This window comes from Cannabis sativa, chromosome 7, assembly GCF_029168945.1.
Source record: "Cannabis sativa cultivar Pink pepper isolate KNU-18-1 chromosome 7, ASM2916894v1, whole genome shotgun sequence".
NCBI lineage: Eukaryota > Viridiplantae > Streptophyta > Magnoliopsida > Rosales > Cannabaceae > Cannabis > Cannabis sativa.
In genome coordinates this window covers 2,554,189-2,568,138 of record NC_083607.1, presented here as the reverse complement: position 1 = coordinate 2,568,138, position 13,950 = coordinate 2,554,189, and the positions used below count along the sequence as shown (strand labels likewise).

At 30.3% G+C, this 13,950-nt stretch overlaps 3 protein-coding genes across 3 annotated transcripts; 2 read left to right on the top strand and 1 right to left on the bottom strand.

The window, feature by feature from the left end:
* Positions 1-1,346: 1,346 nt before the first annotated feature.
* Positions 1,347-2,340, top strand: LOC115698057 (uncharacterized). Its single transcript, XM_030625240.2, has 2 exons — positions 1,347-1,576; positions 1,707-2,340. Exons 1-2 carry the CDS (start codon positions 1,548-1,550, stop codon positions 2,338-2,340), a joined length of 663 nt encoding a protein of 220 aa, XP_030481100.2. The 5' UTR covers positions 1,347-1,547.
* Positions 2,341-3,746: 1,406 nt separating this feature from the next.
* LOC133029197 (uncharacterized) lies at positions 3,747-4,685 on the bottom strand. The gene has a single exon (XM_061101686.1). The coding sequence runs from the start codon at positions 4,683-4,685 to the stop codon at positions 3,747-3,749; it is 939 nt and encodes a 312-aa protein (XP_060957669.1).
* A 2,990-nt stretch (positions 4,686-7,675) lies between these two features.
* LOC115697870 (uncharacterized) lies at positions 7,676-11,272 on the top strand. The gene is made up of 9 exons (XM_030625032.2): positions 7,676-7,972; positions 8,090-8,152; positions 8,237-8,292; positions 8,627-8,720; positions 8,872-8,932; positions 9,431-9,512; positions 10,110-10,165; positions 10,621-10,684; positions 10,774-11,272. Exons 1-9 carry the CDS (start codon positions 7,841-7,843, stop codon positions 10,835-10,837), a joined length of 672 nt encoding a protein of 223 aa, XP_030480892.1. The 5' UTR covers positions 7,676-7,840; the 3' UTR covers positions 10,838-11,272.
* The last annotated feature ends 2,678 nt before the right edge of the window (positions 11,273-13,950 follow it).

Genomic DNA, 13,950 nt, shown 5'->3' with positions numbered 1-13,950 from the left:
TGGGTCAAGTCTTGCAAAACACTCTTACAAAATTTTCAACTGTATTTTCAAAACTTTTATTTATTTATTTATTCAACATCTAACTTCTATAATACACATTTTTTTTTAAAATCAAAATCCATTCAACAAAAGAGATTATAAAGGTAAATCTAACTGTAAAGCAAAATTTACCCAAAAAAAGAATCAGTCCTAAAGTGAGACGAATGATGCGACCGCCTTAGCCTCCCACTACTTAAGACTCGTATTTTGAAAAAAAAAAATATATAATTAGTAATAAAATAAATAATAATACTTATAATATTAAGTAAGTGTTGTAGTTTAGTAGTAATTTGATTAGTTTAACAACTAAGAAGTTGAGAATTTAAATACCTACAATTTTATTTTTTACTAAGTTCACATAGCTCGAATTTTGTGTGTCAAAATATAATTGGCTAACTCATGAGCGACTCCATTAACTTCCCTATAAACAAAGGAAACACTAACAACATTATCAAATAACAATAAATGGTAAATATGATCTAATGTCATCCATGTCTCGACAATTCTCCTCCTTTCTCTAAATTTATTGGACAATTTTAAGACAGTCAGATTCGACACTAAATTGGAGTAGTCGCTACTATATTCCTGCTTGTAAACTAGCTTGTATAACTAGTAATTCAGCTTGGATAGGTTAAAAAGTATGATGCGGTACAATTGCAGAAAGCATAAACCACTTGCTCTTCATTGTTTCAAACCACACTGTAGCCCCAACCCTTCCATGTTCTGTTTGACACTCGCATCAACGTTCATATTTAGCGTCCCCACCTGAGGAGGAACCCATCTCCCCTTTGCCTGTGACCTTGTAGCACGCCCACCCCATTCTCACATCCAATTAAAAATACATCAAAAATTATATTTTATGTAAATAAAATTTTAAAAATTGTAATTTTTTTTTAAAATTATGTATAATCGTAATTTTGTAATTTTTTTTGTCATGTTTTTTAAAATTATTCCTTATTTAAATTGTAAGAATTTAATTTATGAAAATTATTGATTTTTATCAAAAAAAAATTAAATTTTTGTTTACTGTAATCTTCTAAGTAATAGAAGAGAATAAACAAGTCGTAAAATTTAAAAGAAATTAAAATTCAAAAACATGAAAGAAAAAAGAAAAAAAAAAACCCCTATAAATAGGAATAAGAAAAACATTTTATGAGAAATTCCTTTTTATAAAAAAAAAAAAAAATTAAAAAATGGATTATTGTTATGGTCTGATTTGTTTTACCTAAAAAAAAATTAGGAAACAGAACTCAAAGCCTATTATTTTGTTTGTTTAATTATCTATTTTGATTTTTATTAAAAAAAAAAATTATCTATTTTGATTTTAAAAATTTAATATCTTGTAATGGGGGTAAAATAGTAAAAAATGTTGTTCCATTGTTAAAACAGAGTACTATAAAAACCTCTATAAATAAATAACATATAATTCATAGAGACAAAATCACAATCTAACAGAATATTATAATTGTAGAACTGAGACTGAGAGTTGAAAAAGAAGATAAACAACAATGACAATGGATCAAACATTCCAACACCGGTAATTAAAGCTACCTAATTATCATTACCCTTTTTTCATTTTTTAGTAAAGTTATAATCTTTTTAATTTTTCTCTTAACAATTTGATTTTCTCTTTTGTTTTCTTGGATGATGATGATGATCATAAACAGAACAAGAAAAGAGAAGAAAAACCAGATTATGAAATACCACAAAGAAGAGAAAGATGATGATGATCTTGACAATGAAAGTGATTATGAAAATCTCCCAGAACATGTTTTGTACAAAACTTTCACCAATTTGCAATTTGATCTTGAAGAAGTGAGGTTAGTTTGTAAAAGGTGGTTTAATTTGATATCTTGTACCAATTTCATCAATCAAAATTTCCTTCAATCAAAACCTTCATTGTTGATCCAAAGTACATCTGGGGTTAGAAAGAAATTCAAGTCAAAACTGCTAGAGCTAGCTGATGATGATGATGATGGTCATCTTGATGAAGGGCTGAGATTTAATGTGACAAAATTTGGTATGACTAGAATGGGAAAATTTAGGTCAAGTTGTAATGGTTTGATCTTACTTGAACACACAAAGAGATTTGGGTATTATAGGACAACATGTGCTCATCATGGTGGTTATGTCTATAGAGAACGTCCAAGAATATATGGTATGATTGTGACTAATGTGATGACCAAGACTCATATTAGTCTCCCAATTTGCCCATCTAAATGTACACATTTAAGATGTTGGCAGGATCCTCCTCTAAGGTGTAAGCACAAAAATCTGAACCAAAAGTTTTTTCTACTCTAGCTCTCTTGCTTCTTCTAGGTTCTATATCATTACTCTCAGTGTGCTCATTATCCCTAATGGTAGGAACATTGCTAGTAGATGTACCCCCACTATTTCTTAATTTAAAAGGAAATCTATGTTCATAAAATTCAGCATCATTAGATTCCACTATAACATGTGCATTCAGATCATAGAATCTATATGCTTTGCTATTCACCGCATATCCAATAAATACACATTCATAGGCTCTACTAGCTAGTTTTATTCTCTTAGGATCAGGAATCCTAACATAAGCTAAACAACCCCAGGTTCTAAAATAAGACACATTTGGTTGCCTATTTTTCAAGATCTCATAAGGTGAAAATTTACTCTTAGTTTTAGGAACTCTATTCAGAACATAACAAACAGTTAATAAAATTTCACCCCACCAGTGAGATGCAGCACCAGAATTCAACAAAATAGCCACAACTAATTCAGTAAAAGTTCTATTTTTTCTTTCAGCTTTACCGTTCATTTCAGGTGAATATGGTGCAGTCCTTTCGTGTATCATACCATGTGAATTATAAAATTCAATAAACGAGTTTGATTCATATTCAGTTCCTCTATCACTACGAAGCATTTTTATTTTCTTATTATATTGATTCTCAATTTCAGCTACGAATAATTTAAACATGTCAAGTGCATCATTTTTATTTTTCATCAAGTACACATAAGTAAAGTCAGAACAGTCATCTATGAAAGTAATAAAATAACGTTTACCATTTCTGGTTAGCGTTCCATCAAGTTCACATATATCAGAATGTATCAAATCTAAAGGTTCGGTTTCTTTAGTAACTGATTTATGTGGTGTCTTAGTTATTTTTGCTTGACTACAAAAGATACATTTTTCAAAATCCTTTTCTGACATTTTCGGGATTAAGCCAATATTACTCATATTCTTAATGATACGTTTATTAACATGACAAAGTCTAGAATGCCAAACATTAAAATCACACAGCATGTAAGCAGAAGAAGATACTTTATTAAATTCAACATTTAATTTAAACATTCCATCAGTAGCATAACCCTTCCCCACAAAAGTACCATTCTTAGTGATGGTGTACAAATCAGCCCCAATTGTTTGAGTAAACCCGGCCTTATTAAGCAAAAAACCGAAACCGCATTCTTTCTCATCTCGGGAGTGTGCATTACATCTTTCAGCAATAAGGTTCTTCCCGAGGTAAACTTTAGCTCCACGTTTCCAGTTCCAGCAACATTAGTGGTGTGGGAATCTCCCAACAACACTTTCTTGTCATCAGCAGCAGTGTATGTCTTAAACATAGCACGATCATAGCAAACATGGCGAGAGGCGCCAGTGTCTACCCACCATCCTTCTGATCCACCAATCATATTGATCTCAGAGATCATAGCTATAAAAGCTTCTTCAGTCAAGTTGCTGCGGAGCGAGCTAGGCTTGTTCCGACACTTTCGTGCCATATGACCGGCTTGTTACAGTTGTAACACAAAAACTGTGCGGGGTCATTCTGTTTATGTGGAGGTGGCTGCCTTCCATGTTGGTTCCTATTATGGTTCCAACTCTGATTATTGTTACGAGGAGGGTTGTTGCGGTTAGAATTAGAATTCGAGTTGCGGTTCTGATTCTTAAAATTTTTGCCATTAGGCTTCAGAACCGCTGGTGTGGATTTCTTAGTGTTGTTGTTTGAAACAACAAGCACTTCATCTTTCTGGTCTTGTTTTCTTGCTTCCTCCTCTATACGAAGGCGGGTGATCAAACTTTCTAAGGAAAATTCCTTAGTCTTATGCCTGAGAGTACTTTTGAAATCCTTCCAGGAAGGGGGTAACTTATCAATTAATACAGCAACTTGAAACTGTTCATCTAAAGTCATACCTTTTGAGATGATCTCATGTGCAATTTTCTGAAGCTCGTGAGATTGGGCTTCCACAGGTTTGTCGTCCACCATTTGATACTTGAGGTAGCGACTGACAGCATACTTTTTAGTTCCAGCTTCTTCAGTATCGTATTTCTTTTGCAGAGCATCCCATATTTCGTTTGCTGATTTATCTGAATTATAATAGTCATACAGATCGTCAGATAAACCGTTAAGAATAAAATTCTTACAGAGGAAGTCATTTTCGACCCAAGAGTCCAAATCCTTTTGTTGCTTCTCGCGTTCAGCCTCTTTGTCCTTGTCGGTAGAAGCTTCAGAGACGACTGGCTTCAGAGCAGTGAGAACGAAAGCAACTTTCTTCATCGTCAGGTAGAACAACATCTTTTGTTTCCATCGCTTAAAATGTAATCCCTCAAAACGGAAAGGCTTGTTAATACCGTTAGAAGCAGAACCAGAAAATTCATCGGTAGCAGCCATAGCAGAACTGAACGTCTTAAAATTGTTATACCGAAATTAAATACAGTGAAATTGGAACGAATTACCGATAGAATAATCTGGCTGAGTCGCGGACAATGTCGCTCTCTTTAAGACGTTTCGCGGCTCTGCCCGAAGTGTGCACGGCAGTCTAGCAACCACGGCGTCCCCAGGATAAAACAGCCTCTGTATAAGTACGATACGTTCTGCACCGAACTGTATCGCTCTGTAACACCCTACTGTTTGCTCTCAGAAAAATCGTAAAGAAAGAAAAGAATTTTTTTAATGTAGAAAAGATATGTTCTTACGTTGTTCTGATACGACTTATATAGAAGTCGATCGAACGTTTTACCTCTTCTGATCACGTGTTAAAAATTAATTAATAAATAAATAAATAAAAATAAATCTTTATTTAATTAAATAATTTTTCTTCAAAAAATAAAGTGACACCTCACCCGCCAACCCGGCCCGGATCGGACGGCGGCGGCGGCGCGCGCGCGCGTGTGTGGTGGTCCAGTGTGTGAGTCCTCACCCATGCGCGCAAAACTGGGTACCCCTTGGGGCCCAAACCCATATCTCAAACTTGCACTAGATATACACTTAAAATGTAGTGTTTCTATCCCATGTGGGACTCCTACTCACACACTTCACTTTTCTATTTTTACATATTTCATACAAAGTTCCAACAGTTTTGGTATAGAGACTTTTCTTCTTGGGAGTAATAAGAATGAATGGGATGTTATTTCAGGTCCAATAGTGCAAAACACACCCTATGATGATAAATCTTGGACTGACCCAATTTCATGCTCAAATGGTCGATTTCTACATTGGGATGTTTCTTTAGACAAGGCTATTTTGTCAATGGAGACATGGAATGAAGAAGATGATGATTTGTTAAGAGTAAGGGAGACTAGCTTGCCATGGAGTCATTATGTGTCGTTTTATAGAGAAAACATGTCGTTGTTCGAAATGGCGGGTAATCTTTCACTCATGTATAGATTCTCATTTGTAGTTGATTATCATATTTGGGTTTTGAAAGATTTTCATAACCATAGTTGGGAAAAGAAGTTTAGTATTATCATTAACTCAATAACATACTTACCAATTCCTAATTTGAAGAAGCCTTGTGAGTTTGACAATAGGTTACCTCAATTTTGGAAACTAATGCCCATTTGTTGCTTAAGAGAGGATGGTCAAGTCATTGTCTTCAAACATGTGAAAACCCTTTGTTTGTATCTCTTTGATTTGAAGACTATGAAGTTGAAAAAATTGAGTGATTTTAAGTGTAAAGACTATACAATCTTGTTACACAGGCGCAGCTTATTCCATTGGGACAACAATAGTGTTAAATAGGTATAATGGTTTTGATTTTTGAAGCACAAAAAGTCACCAATGTGAAGATCTTATAGTGTTGTTTAGTAACTTTAGTGTTTTTGTTTTTTTGATTTGCTTTTGTAATTTTGGAGAATTTAGCTATTTTCATAAGTTTATTCTATTCATATATGTTTAGTGTTTGAGTATGTGAAGTTGTGAACTCAAATTCTTTGCATATTACCACTTTGCTCCTTATGTATATGAGAAGGAGTATTATTGTATTTTAAAAGGGTATTTTTCTTATATTTTATGTTCACCTCAATTTCTCAATTTCTAATTAAGGGATGAGACTATATTTTATACTTTGAGGGTTAAAAATGATGTTTTATTTACTGAAATGGAATTCCATGAATGAAAAAAAAAAAAAAAAAGTCCTTCTCATGAAAATTTAAAGCTAATTATGTAAGATCATATTGTTATGATACTTGATAAACTAAGCTTATGGGTATTATTACCTAATTCATTCTTTAGCTAAAAAGTTTATACAACTGGTCTTAAAATTTCTTTGTATTGGCACAAGATAGCATATCAAATAAAGTTTTGATTTAAAATGAAACAAAATAATATCTTAAATATGAGGTTGACGTCATATTTTAATTTTAATTTTAAAACCAAACAAAAGTATCTCAAAAAAAAAAAACTTTGTCATGTATTATTTGGATTCAAAAAAGATTGTCTAATTTTATTCAGTTTTACTAACGGATGCCTAACAGGATGATTATATTTACATATATACCAAGTTCAATAATCTCAATAGTTCGGAGAAATTTGTAATGATCTGAAAAATTTTGTAGAGGCAAAATTTAGTACATGCCAAAACTCAGGCGAAAAAGTTCCCAATGAAAAAATAAAAAATAAAAAAATACATAAACTATTATTTTAAGTAAAAAATTTATACGTTTATATTCAAAGTTTTTTTTTTTTTGTATATTTTTACGGTATCCTATAAAAGCAAAAAAAAATTACATGAAAGTATAAAAAAAAATAGCATCAAAATAGCATAAAAAATAATATACAAATAATAAAAAATCAATAACAAAATAATAATAATACAACATAAAAATATATCAAAAAACTGTATTTTTCATAAAAATAATTTCAAAAACCGTATAATTATTTAAAATTTTGTCCAATCGTATTTTTATAATTCTTTTGTTGTTTTTGTGTATTTATGAAATTATCCATAAATAAATAAACCATTTTTTTATAAAAAAATTATATTTTCATGTTTTAAGACTATAAAAATAACACAAAAATACATAAAAATAACAAAAAAATACAAATAACAAAAGATTAACAATAAATTAATAAACTGTAAACAAAGCTGCACATTGTCTTGCTCGCAGCTCTTGTTTGTATCCAGATCGTATTTTTAGTGAGGATGATGTTCCTCCTGATTTTCTTTCTATTGTAATGGTTGAATCTTCTTATTAATAAAGTTACCATTTTCCTTCAAAAAAAAAACAATAAATTAATAAAAGTACAACATTAAAAAATCGTTTATGTAAATAAAATCAAAAAAATTATAAAAATATTTAAAATTCTATGAAACCGTATTTTTGTAATTTGTTTGTTGTTTTTGTGTATTTGTGAAATAATCTCTAAAAAAAAGTTGTTCTTCTGAAATATAAAGGTCCGGCCCACACGATTACCATCTTCTGGTGGCTCAGTGAGTTGGTCTGTTATAGCTTCAGACTCTCTCTCTCTCTCTCTCTCTCTCTCTCTGTATCGTTTTTTGGAAGAAGACGAAGAAGAAGAAGAAGTCAGAGGCAAATTCCAGAACGATGGTGGAAAATGGAACAACTTCAATGGTGTCTTCATTACTTTTTCTACTATTCTTTTACTTTCCTTACTCTACGATGGCTTACAGGCCTGGCGACATAGTTTCCATGAGCAAGATGGGTCAATACCACTCTGTTCGTAATCTCTTATCGAATATTCAGATTTAATTGCCATTTCTATACTTTATCGGCAATTCATGGTGTTTAGAGTTTCAATTTTGTTTATTCTTTTTGATTTATTTGTTATTTCAGTCTAGAACTGTATGGCAAGACGTGATCGGTCGCCATTGCCCAATCTTCGGCGTCAATCGTGAGGTAAATCAACCTTTACATTTGCGATTATTATTACTGATTATGTCTTTCTGAGAATAATTTTTTTTATTATTTTTCTATGCATAGGTTCTGGTTCCTATACAGAAGCCCACGGGTTACACTGGTGCTGATCCGTACAAAATGTAAGTATAGATTTTACTACCATAGCTGATATAATTGTGCAATGAATTCAATTTTGAAGTTTTGTTTCTTGTTTTGATTCATAAAGTGTTAGTTGATTTAGAGTTTACATGTCAAACTTCACTAAGAAATTGAATAAGAATTAGGTTTAATGATACATTATGAACAATTTATAACCCTCTTTCTTTCAAGTTGTAGAATGTGGATTTCCGGTCCTGTAATTTGATTTCAATTTATTTAAACTGATCCCATATGACATTATTTGCATAAAGATGGAAGATTTTGAATTGGGAAGGTCTTAATATCATATGAAAATATGAATTGGTTTATGTTCAGATCATTTCAAGTTGGAAGAGAGAAGTTTTTGATTCCGTGGCTTCTTGTGGTAAACCGTAAGAGTTCAGAGGTTCCAATGATTGATGTGAATTTGGTAATTTTTTACTCCAAAATTTGTGGCTTTGACAGATATAATATAATTTCCCCCTTTGTTATCAGTGCCAGTGTATGTCAAAAGAAAACAAATACTGACGCTGTAATTCAAAATTAATGTGTTATTTCATCGATTTTTTTATGCGATGCAGAGGTACTCGGGAGGCGATTTGCTTGGTGTCACTGCTAAAGTAGTGGATATGCCTCACCACTGTATGTAATTTCATGTCACTAGCTGCTGCTTTATATTTTCTTTACATGAACAACTATCGTCTATTCTATCTACTTGTCTAATAAATGGTAGAAACCAAATGATATGGCACTTAATTTGTTGAGAAATTATAATAGACAAGTGTCATTTAAGTTAGTTTTGCATGGATCGTAATATTGTATGTAACCAAATAGAACTGTGATATTATTTGGCAATTACTTGGAATTTCACTTCTGTAAGCTTGCCCATAAAGTTTACCCTGGAGAGCTTGTCTTAAAGAGTAGGGGTTTTATCTTGTTTCCTATTGTTTAAAATTTTCCACTGCCCTTTGAATTGGGCCTATATGAATCATGCTGTTTTGGGGCTCTTTATTACTGTAACAGTAAGTAGGAATTTCTTGTATTTTATAATGAACTATTGGTGTTCAGGTATAAAGTTGTAGTTCCTTTTTGTTCTATGGCTGTTTTCATCATAGCCTTTTGTATCATTTTTCCAAACAGACACTGAGGTTCATCCAAACATCCGTCAACAATTCTGGGATTCTCAACACTGGCCCAAGCATGTACTTGTCAGATATACATGGTAAATAAGATCTAATCGGTCTTGCTTCATTATGTTTGTTGGTTATTTCTTCCAATGTTAGTATCATTTCAATTATAAAATTTTTATTGTTCTTAACATATGATTTTAGTTAGAAATTGAAATTTTGTTCACATAAATATTGTGACTCTAGCATTAGCATCATCAATTATATGAGACATCTGGAAGCATGAAGTTTCTTTTAGGGTATTCTTATATTACACGCCAATTCTGAACATGCTGAAGAAAACTAGACTCATAGAAATAACAAAGAAGTGACCATGACCATGCACTTGTATTTATATATGTGTTTAAGGCAACCAAGATTGCTTTTAATTTTCACTCTTGTATTTTTCTGATTTAGTAGGCCAATCTTTTGAGATTTTCAGTTTACATCTTTTCTTGTGGGTTATCATTTGATTTGATTACGAGGCTTGAATGTGTTTGCATTTATATTAGTGTTCTTTTCTGTTTCATAGAGTATTTGAGCATTAACTTCACTGAGAATTTTGTTAGTTATTTTTTTTTTCTACACGAGTGTTTGAGTGCTGATGTGATGCTTTTACTTTTTCTCTCTTTTCTGTTTGCTTAATTATTCAGGGAGGAGCAATCAGAGATAGATGTGACTTCTGGATTTTACGCTCTCTTTGGATCAGGTAGAACTTTGCTTGAGGTGTATATAGGATTTCCATATTATTGTGTCACCCATGATCATTGAACTTGATTTCTCAAATTTCCCTGATCATAGATGGTATATTATGGATTATCAATCAATTGAATAAATTAATAATCACATGAAGTGAGTTGTAGACATGAGATAAAAGCATAGGAACTCATTAAGAATAAGATTTCCCCTTAATCAGATGGAATGTTTTTCAAATGCCTTTATATCTTAATTGCTTATTGTGTGGAAAATATAGAGGGTAGATAATTTTCTTCTTTGAGAAATGACATAACAAGTAGACATATCTTGAAACCCATAGTTCTGGGGACTAAACTTAGTTCTCTTGAGATGTCCAAATCACGAATGCTAAAATTGTATAAAACTAGCTTACTCATGTTGGTCATTCTCCCAATCTCGACTTCTTAAAAAGTCTCCCCTATGCTACAGGTCTCATTCTTTCTTTTATACTCTCCATCTACATTTTGCAATCATCCCAGGACAAGTTGGCAAGGTATGTCTGAACTATGGTTTGACCTTTTTCTTATGCAGAAACTGTGCATTTATTGTCATGTTATTTATTAGCATTTCCCGTCTTACCAGGTTTGTGAAGGAAACTGTAGCAGAGAACAACATGCCTGCTGGAGGCATCGCAAAGGTCGAATGAATGATACAACTCCTCGAAAATGAAAAGGTTGGTTTTCATCTGAAAATCTGTTATGTATAACTATTGAGGAAATGAAATCGATTGAAGGAAGAAGTTCTTGCTATATTAGAGGTCAAAAAGAAAGGGAATTACATAGGAGTTACACATGGGTGGACAGAGTTATAAAAACGAACTAATTAGAGCTGATAGGCTGCTTTACTGTAAGAGTTTCGCCGAATTTGGACTGACCCTCTGTTGTGTGTAAACTTCCTCAGAATAGAGCTAATGGGATTGGGGTAGATTTGTAATGTACCAAACATATACATGACATGGAAAATTTGTGTTCACTATGGGTGGAAATATGGTAGTATAATGTCAATTGAGGTTCATTGGGAACTAGTGATCTTCCTTTAATTTGCCTTAAAATTATATAAATTTTTTAATGTCTTAGTGCTACCTCATTTATCTTCAATTTCTTTTGAAAACTCAATTATCATAACAAGGCATTCTATGGTCAGTTAGTTTTGTTTAAAAGGAAAAAAAAGTTAAAAACAATTATGAATTATCTTAATAAGGCATTCTATGGTCATAAAAATAGCTTAATTGGTATTATATGTCAATTTCTAAGAATTACTCTTTCAATATATATATACACAATATATATATATATACATATTTGGAAAATTCTATAGTGGACCACCATACATATTTCAGGGTGCTCTAGAATGCTGCACCCAGCAGAAAGGGTGCACTCCTTATCTATTTCAGCATCTACTATAATTTTTTAGCCTAATTATTTTCAATGTATTTAAAATATTATGTAAAATTTTAAGAAATTCAGAATAATTTATAATATAAAAATAAATAGTAATGTTCAAATAATTTATTTTATATGCGTATAAAATAAAAGTTACGTGTGATAAATTATTTGAATCATATTTTTCGGCATGTTAAATTATTTTGAATTTTTCAAAATTTTGTAGAATGTCCTATGATTATAACATCACGATTATGAAAAAAAATACATTAAAAAATTCTCTCGAATGCCGAAATAAATAGGATGCATCGGTGTATTTCTTTTAAGAAATGGATTGTAGAATTTTTTTATATTTTATGGTGTTCAACACAACATATGTATCATTATAAAATTTAAGAAAATTCTTCAATGCCCCCTTTAGGGCATTGATACATCCCTATTTGTTTGATATTTGAGTATTTTCATCATCTTCAAAAAGGAAATGAATATATATGTGATTGTTTGTAATTTTTAAAAAATAATTATAATTAAATGTCAACTTAAAAATATTAATTTTTTTAAAAAATTAATCTAACAATAAATAAAAAATTTTAATTTTTGTACTTAATTTTATTATTTAATTAAAAAAAATATTTTTTATACTATATTAAAAATATATTTGTATTTAGTATTACTTTTATCTCTCTCTTTAACTTAACTTTTTTTTTTTTATCTTGACCTGTAATGGAACAACCAACAACTAAGCCAATTTACAAAAACATTCATCCACTTTATTATTATTATTGAAGTAATAATAGAAGCATTATTATTAAAGTAAAACATTCAAACAATGAAATTTAATAATGATGTGTTTCATCCATTTTATGGCTTTTTTTTTTTTTTTTTTTAATTTGATAGCAAAATTTATTATAGAAATTCAAATTTTTCTAATAATACCTATATATAGATAATAATAGATTGCACCCATATATATGTTTGAAACAAAAAAAAAAAAGATTAAAATCAATTTTTAAAGGAATTTTTCAAAAAAAAAAAAAACTTTGAAAAGGAATTATCGGTTAGAACTTAAAACCAAAAAGATAACAATAAGTAAAAAAAAAAATAAAAAAATATCTACCTGTATATATTAAAAATTTAACCAATAAAGTCGGTTCTGAAAAAAAAAAGATAATAACATGAAACTTTCTCTAATTACATTCAAATTCGAATTTTATTGGTAACTTTTATTTTAGGTAATATTCTCCCACGTCTAAAATATATATAAGGAACTCTATAAATACATATCTTAACCCCAAAGCCTTTTACCTCCAAACCCTAGAAGAACCATTTAATATTATTTGTAAAACCCTTCTAAAAGTCTTCAAGAAGAGAAGACCAAGAAAAGGCCAAAGAAATCATTAACATTCAAGAAAAGCAAATTAAGGTATGATCGAGTTAATATGTTTAATCTTTGTTATATTATATTGTGGTTTTATGCAATAATATATATTTGATTTTATAATAGGGATGGATATTTTAAATGATAATTAAGATATATATTATGCTAGGGGTTAATGAATATGATTGATATTTGTGTTTATAAAGAATTTGTTATTGAAATTTTCATAATTTATGAATTATGCGAACAATTTTGTATGAATGAATGTGATGTGATCTTGGTGAGATGTTAATAGTAATTCTTAGTGATAATTGTTGCTGATTGATCTATTATAATGAGTTAAGAGTTTGACAAGTGTAATAATATGAATAAGTTAATATAACATGGGGTTCTTTTATATTTTAGGTTTTTCAAATATTAAATTCTACAAAAAATAACAATTCTTGAATTATTGTGTGTATTAGGCTAGTTATTTTCAAGAGTTGGTAATAACTAATCATAATATTTAAGAGGTATTAGTTTAGAAATTATTTACAAATTCTTACTTGATTACTTTTAACTAAATTTAACATAATATTATATAAAATATAATATGTTACCTTATTTAATATAAAACAATACTTTAATATGACATATTAAACAAGCCATAAATCATTTTTTTTTTTACTTTTTATTTATTTTTATTATTTTCAGAAAATATGGTTGGTGAAACTTCTACAACAAAGTCAAATAATATCATATTGAATGGTAGTAATTTTAGAAAATGGAAGTGTGACATGAAAATTGTGCTCACACTTGAGAAAATCATGTTTGTACTTATAGAGAATTGTCCTGAGAAACCTCTTGTAAATGATTCTGACAATGCTAAAAAGAAATATGATCATTGGATTAGATCTAATGAGCTTGCTCGCTCTTACTTGTTGAATAACATGTCCGACGTGTTTAAAACCATGTATCAACACATGGAAACTGCACATGAAATTATGAAATCTTTAGAAA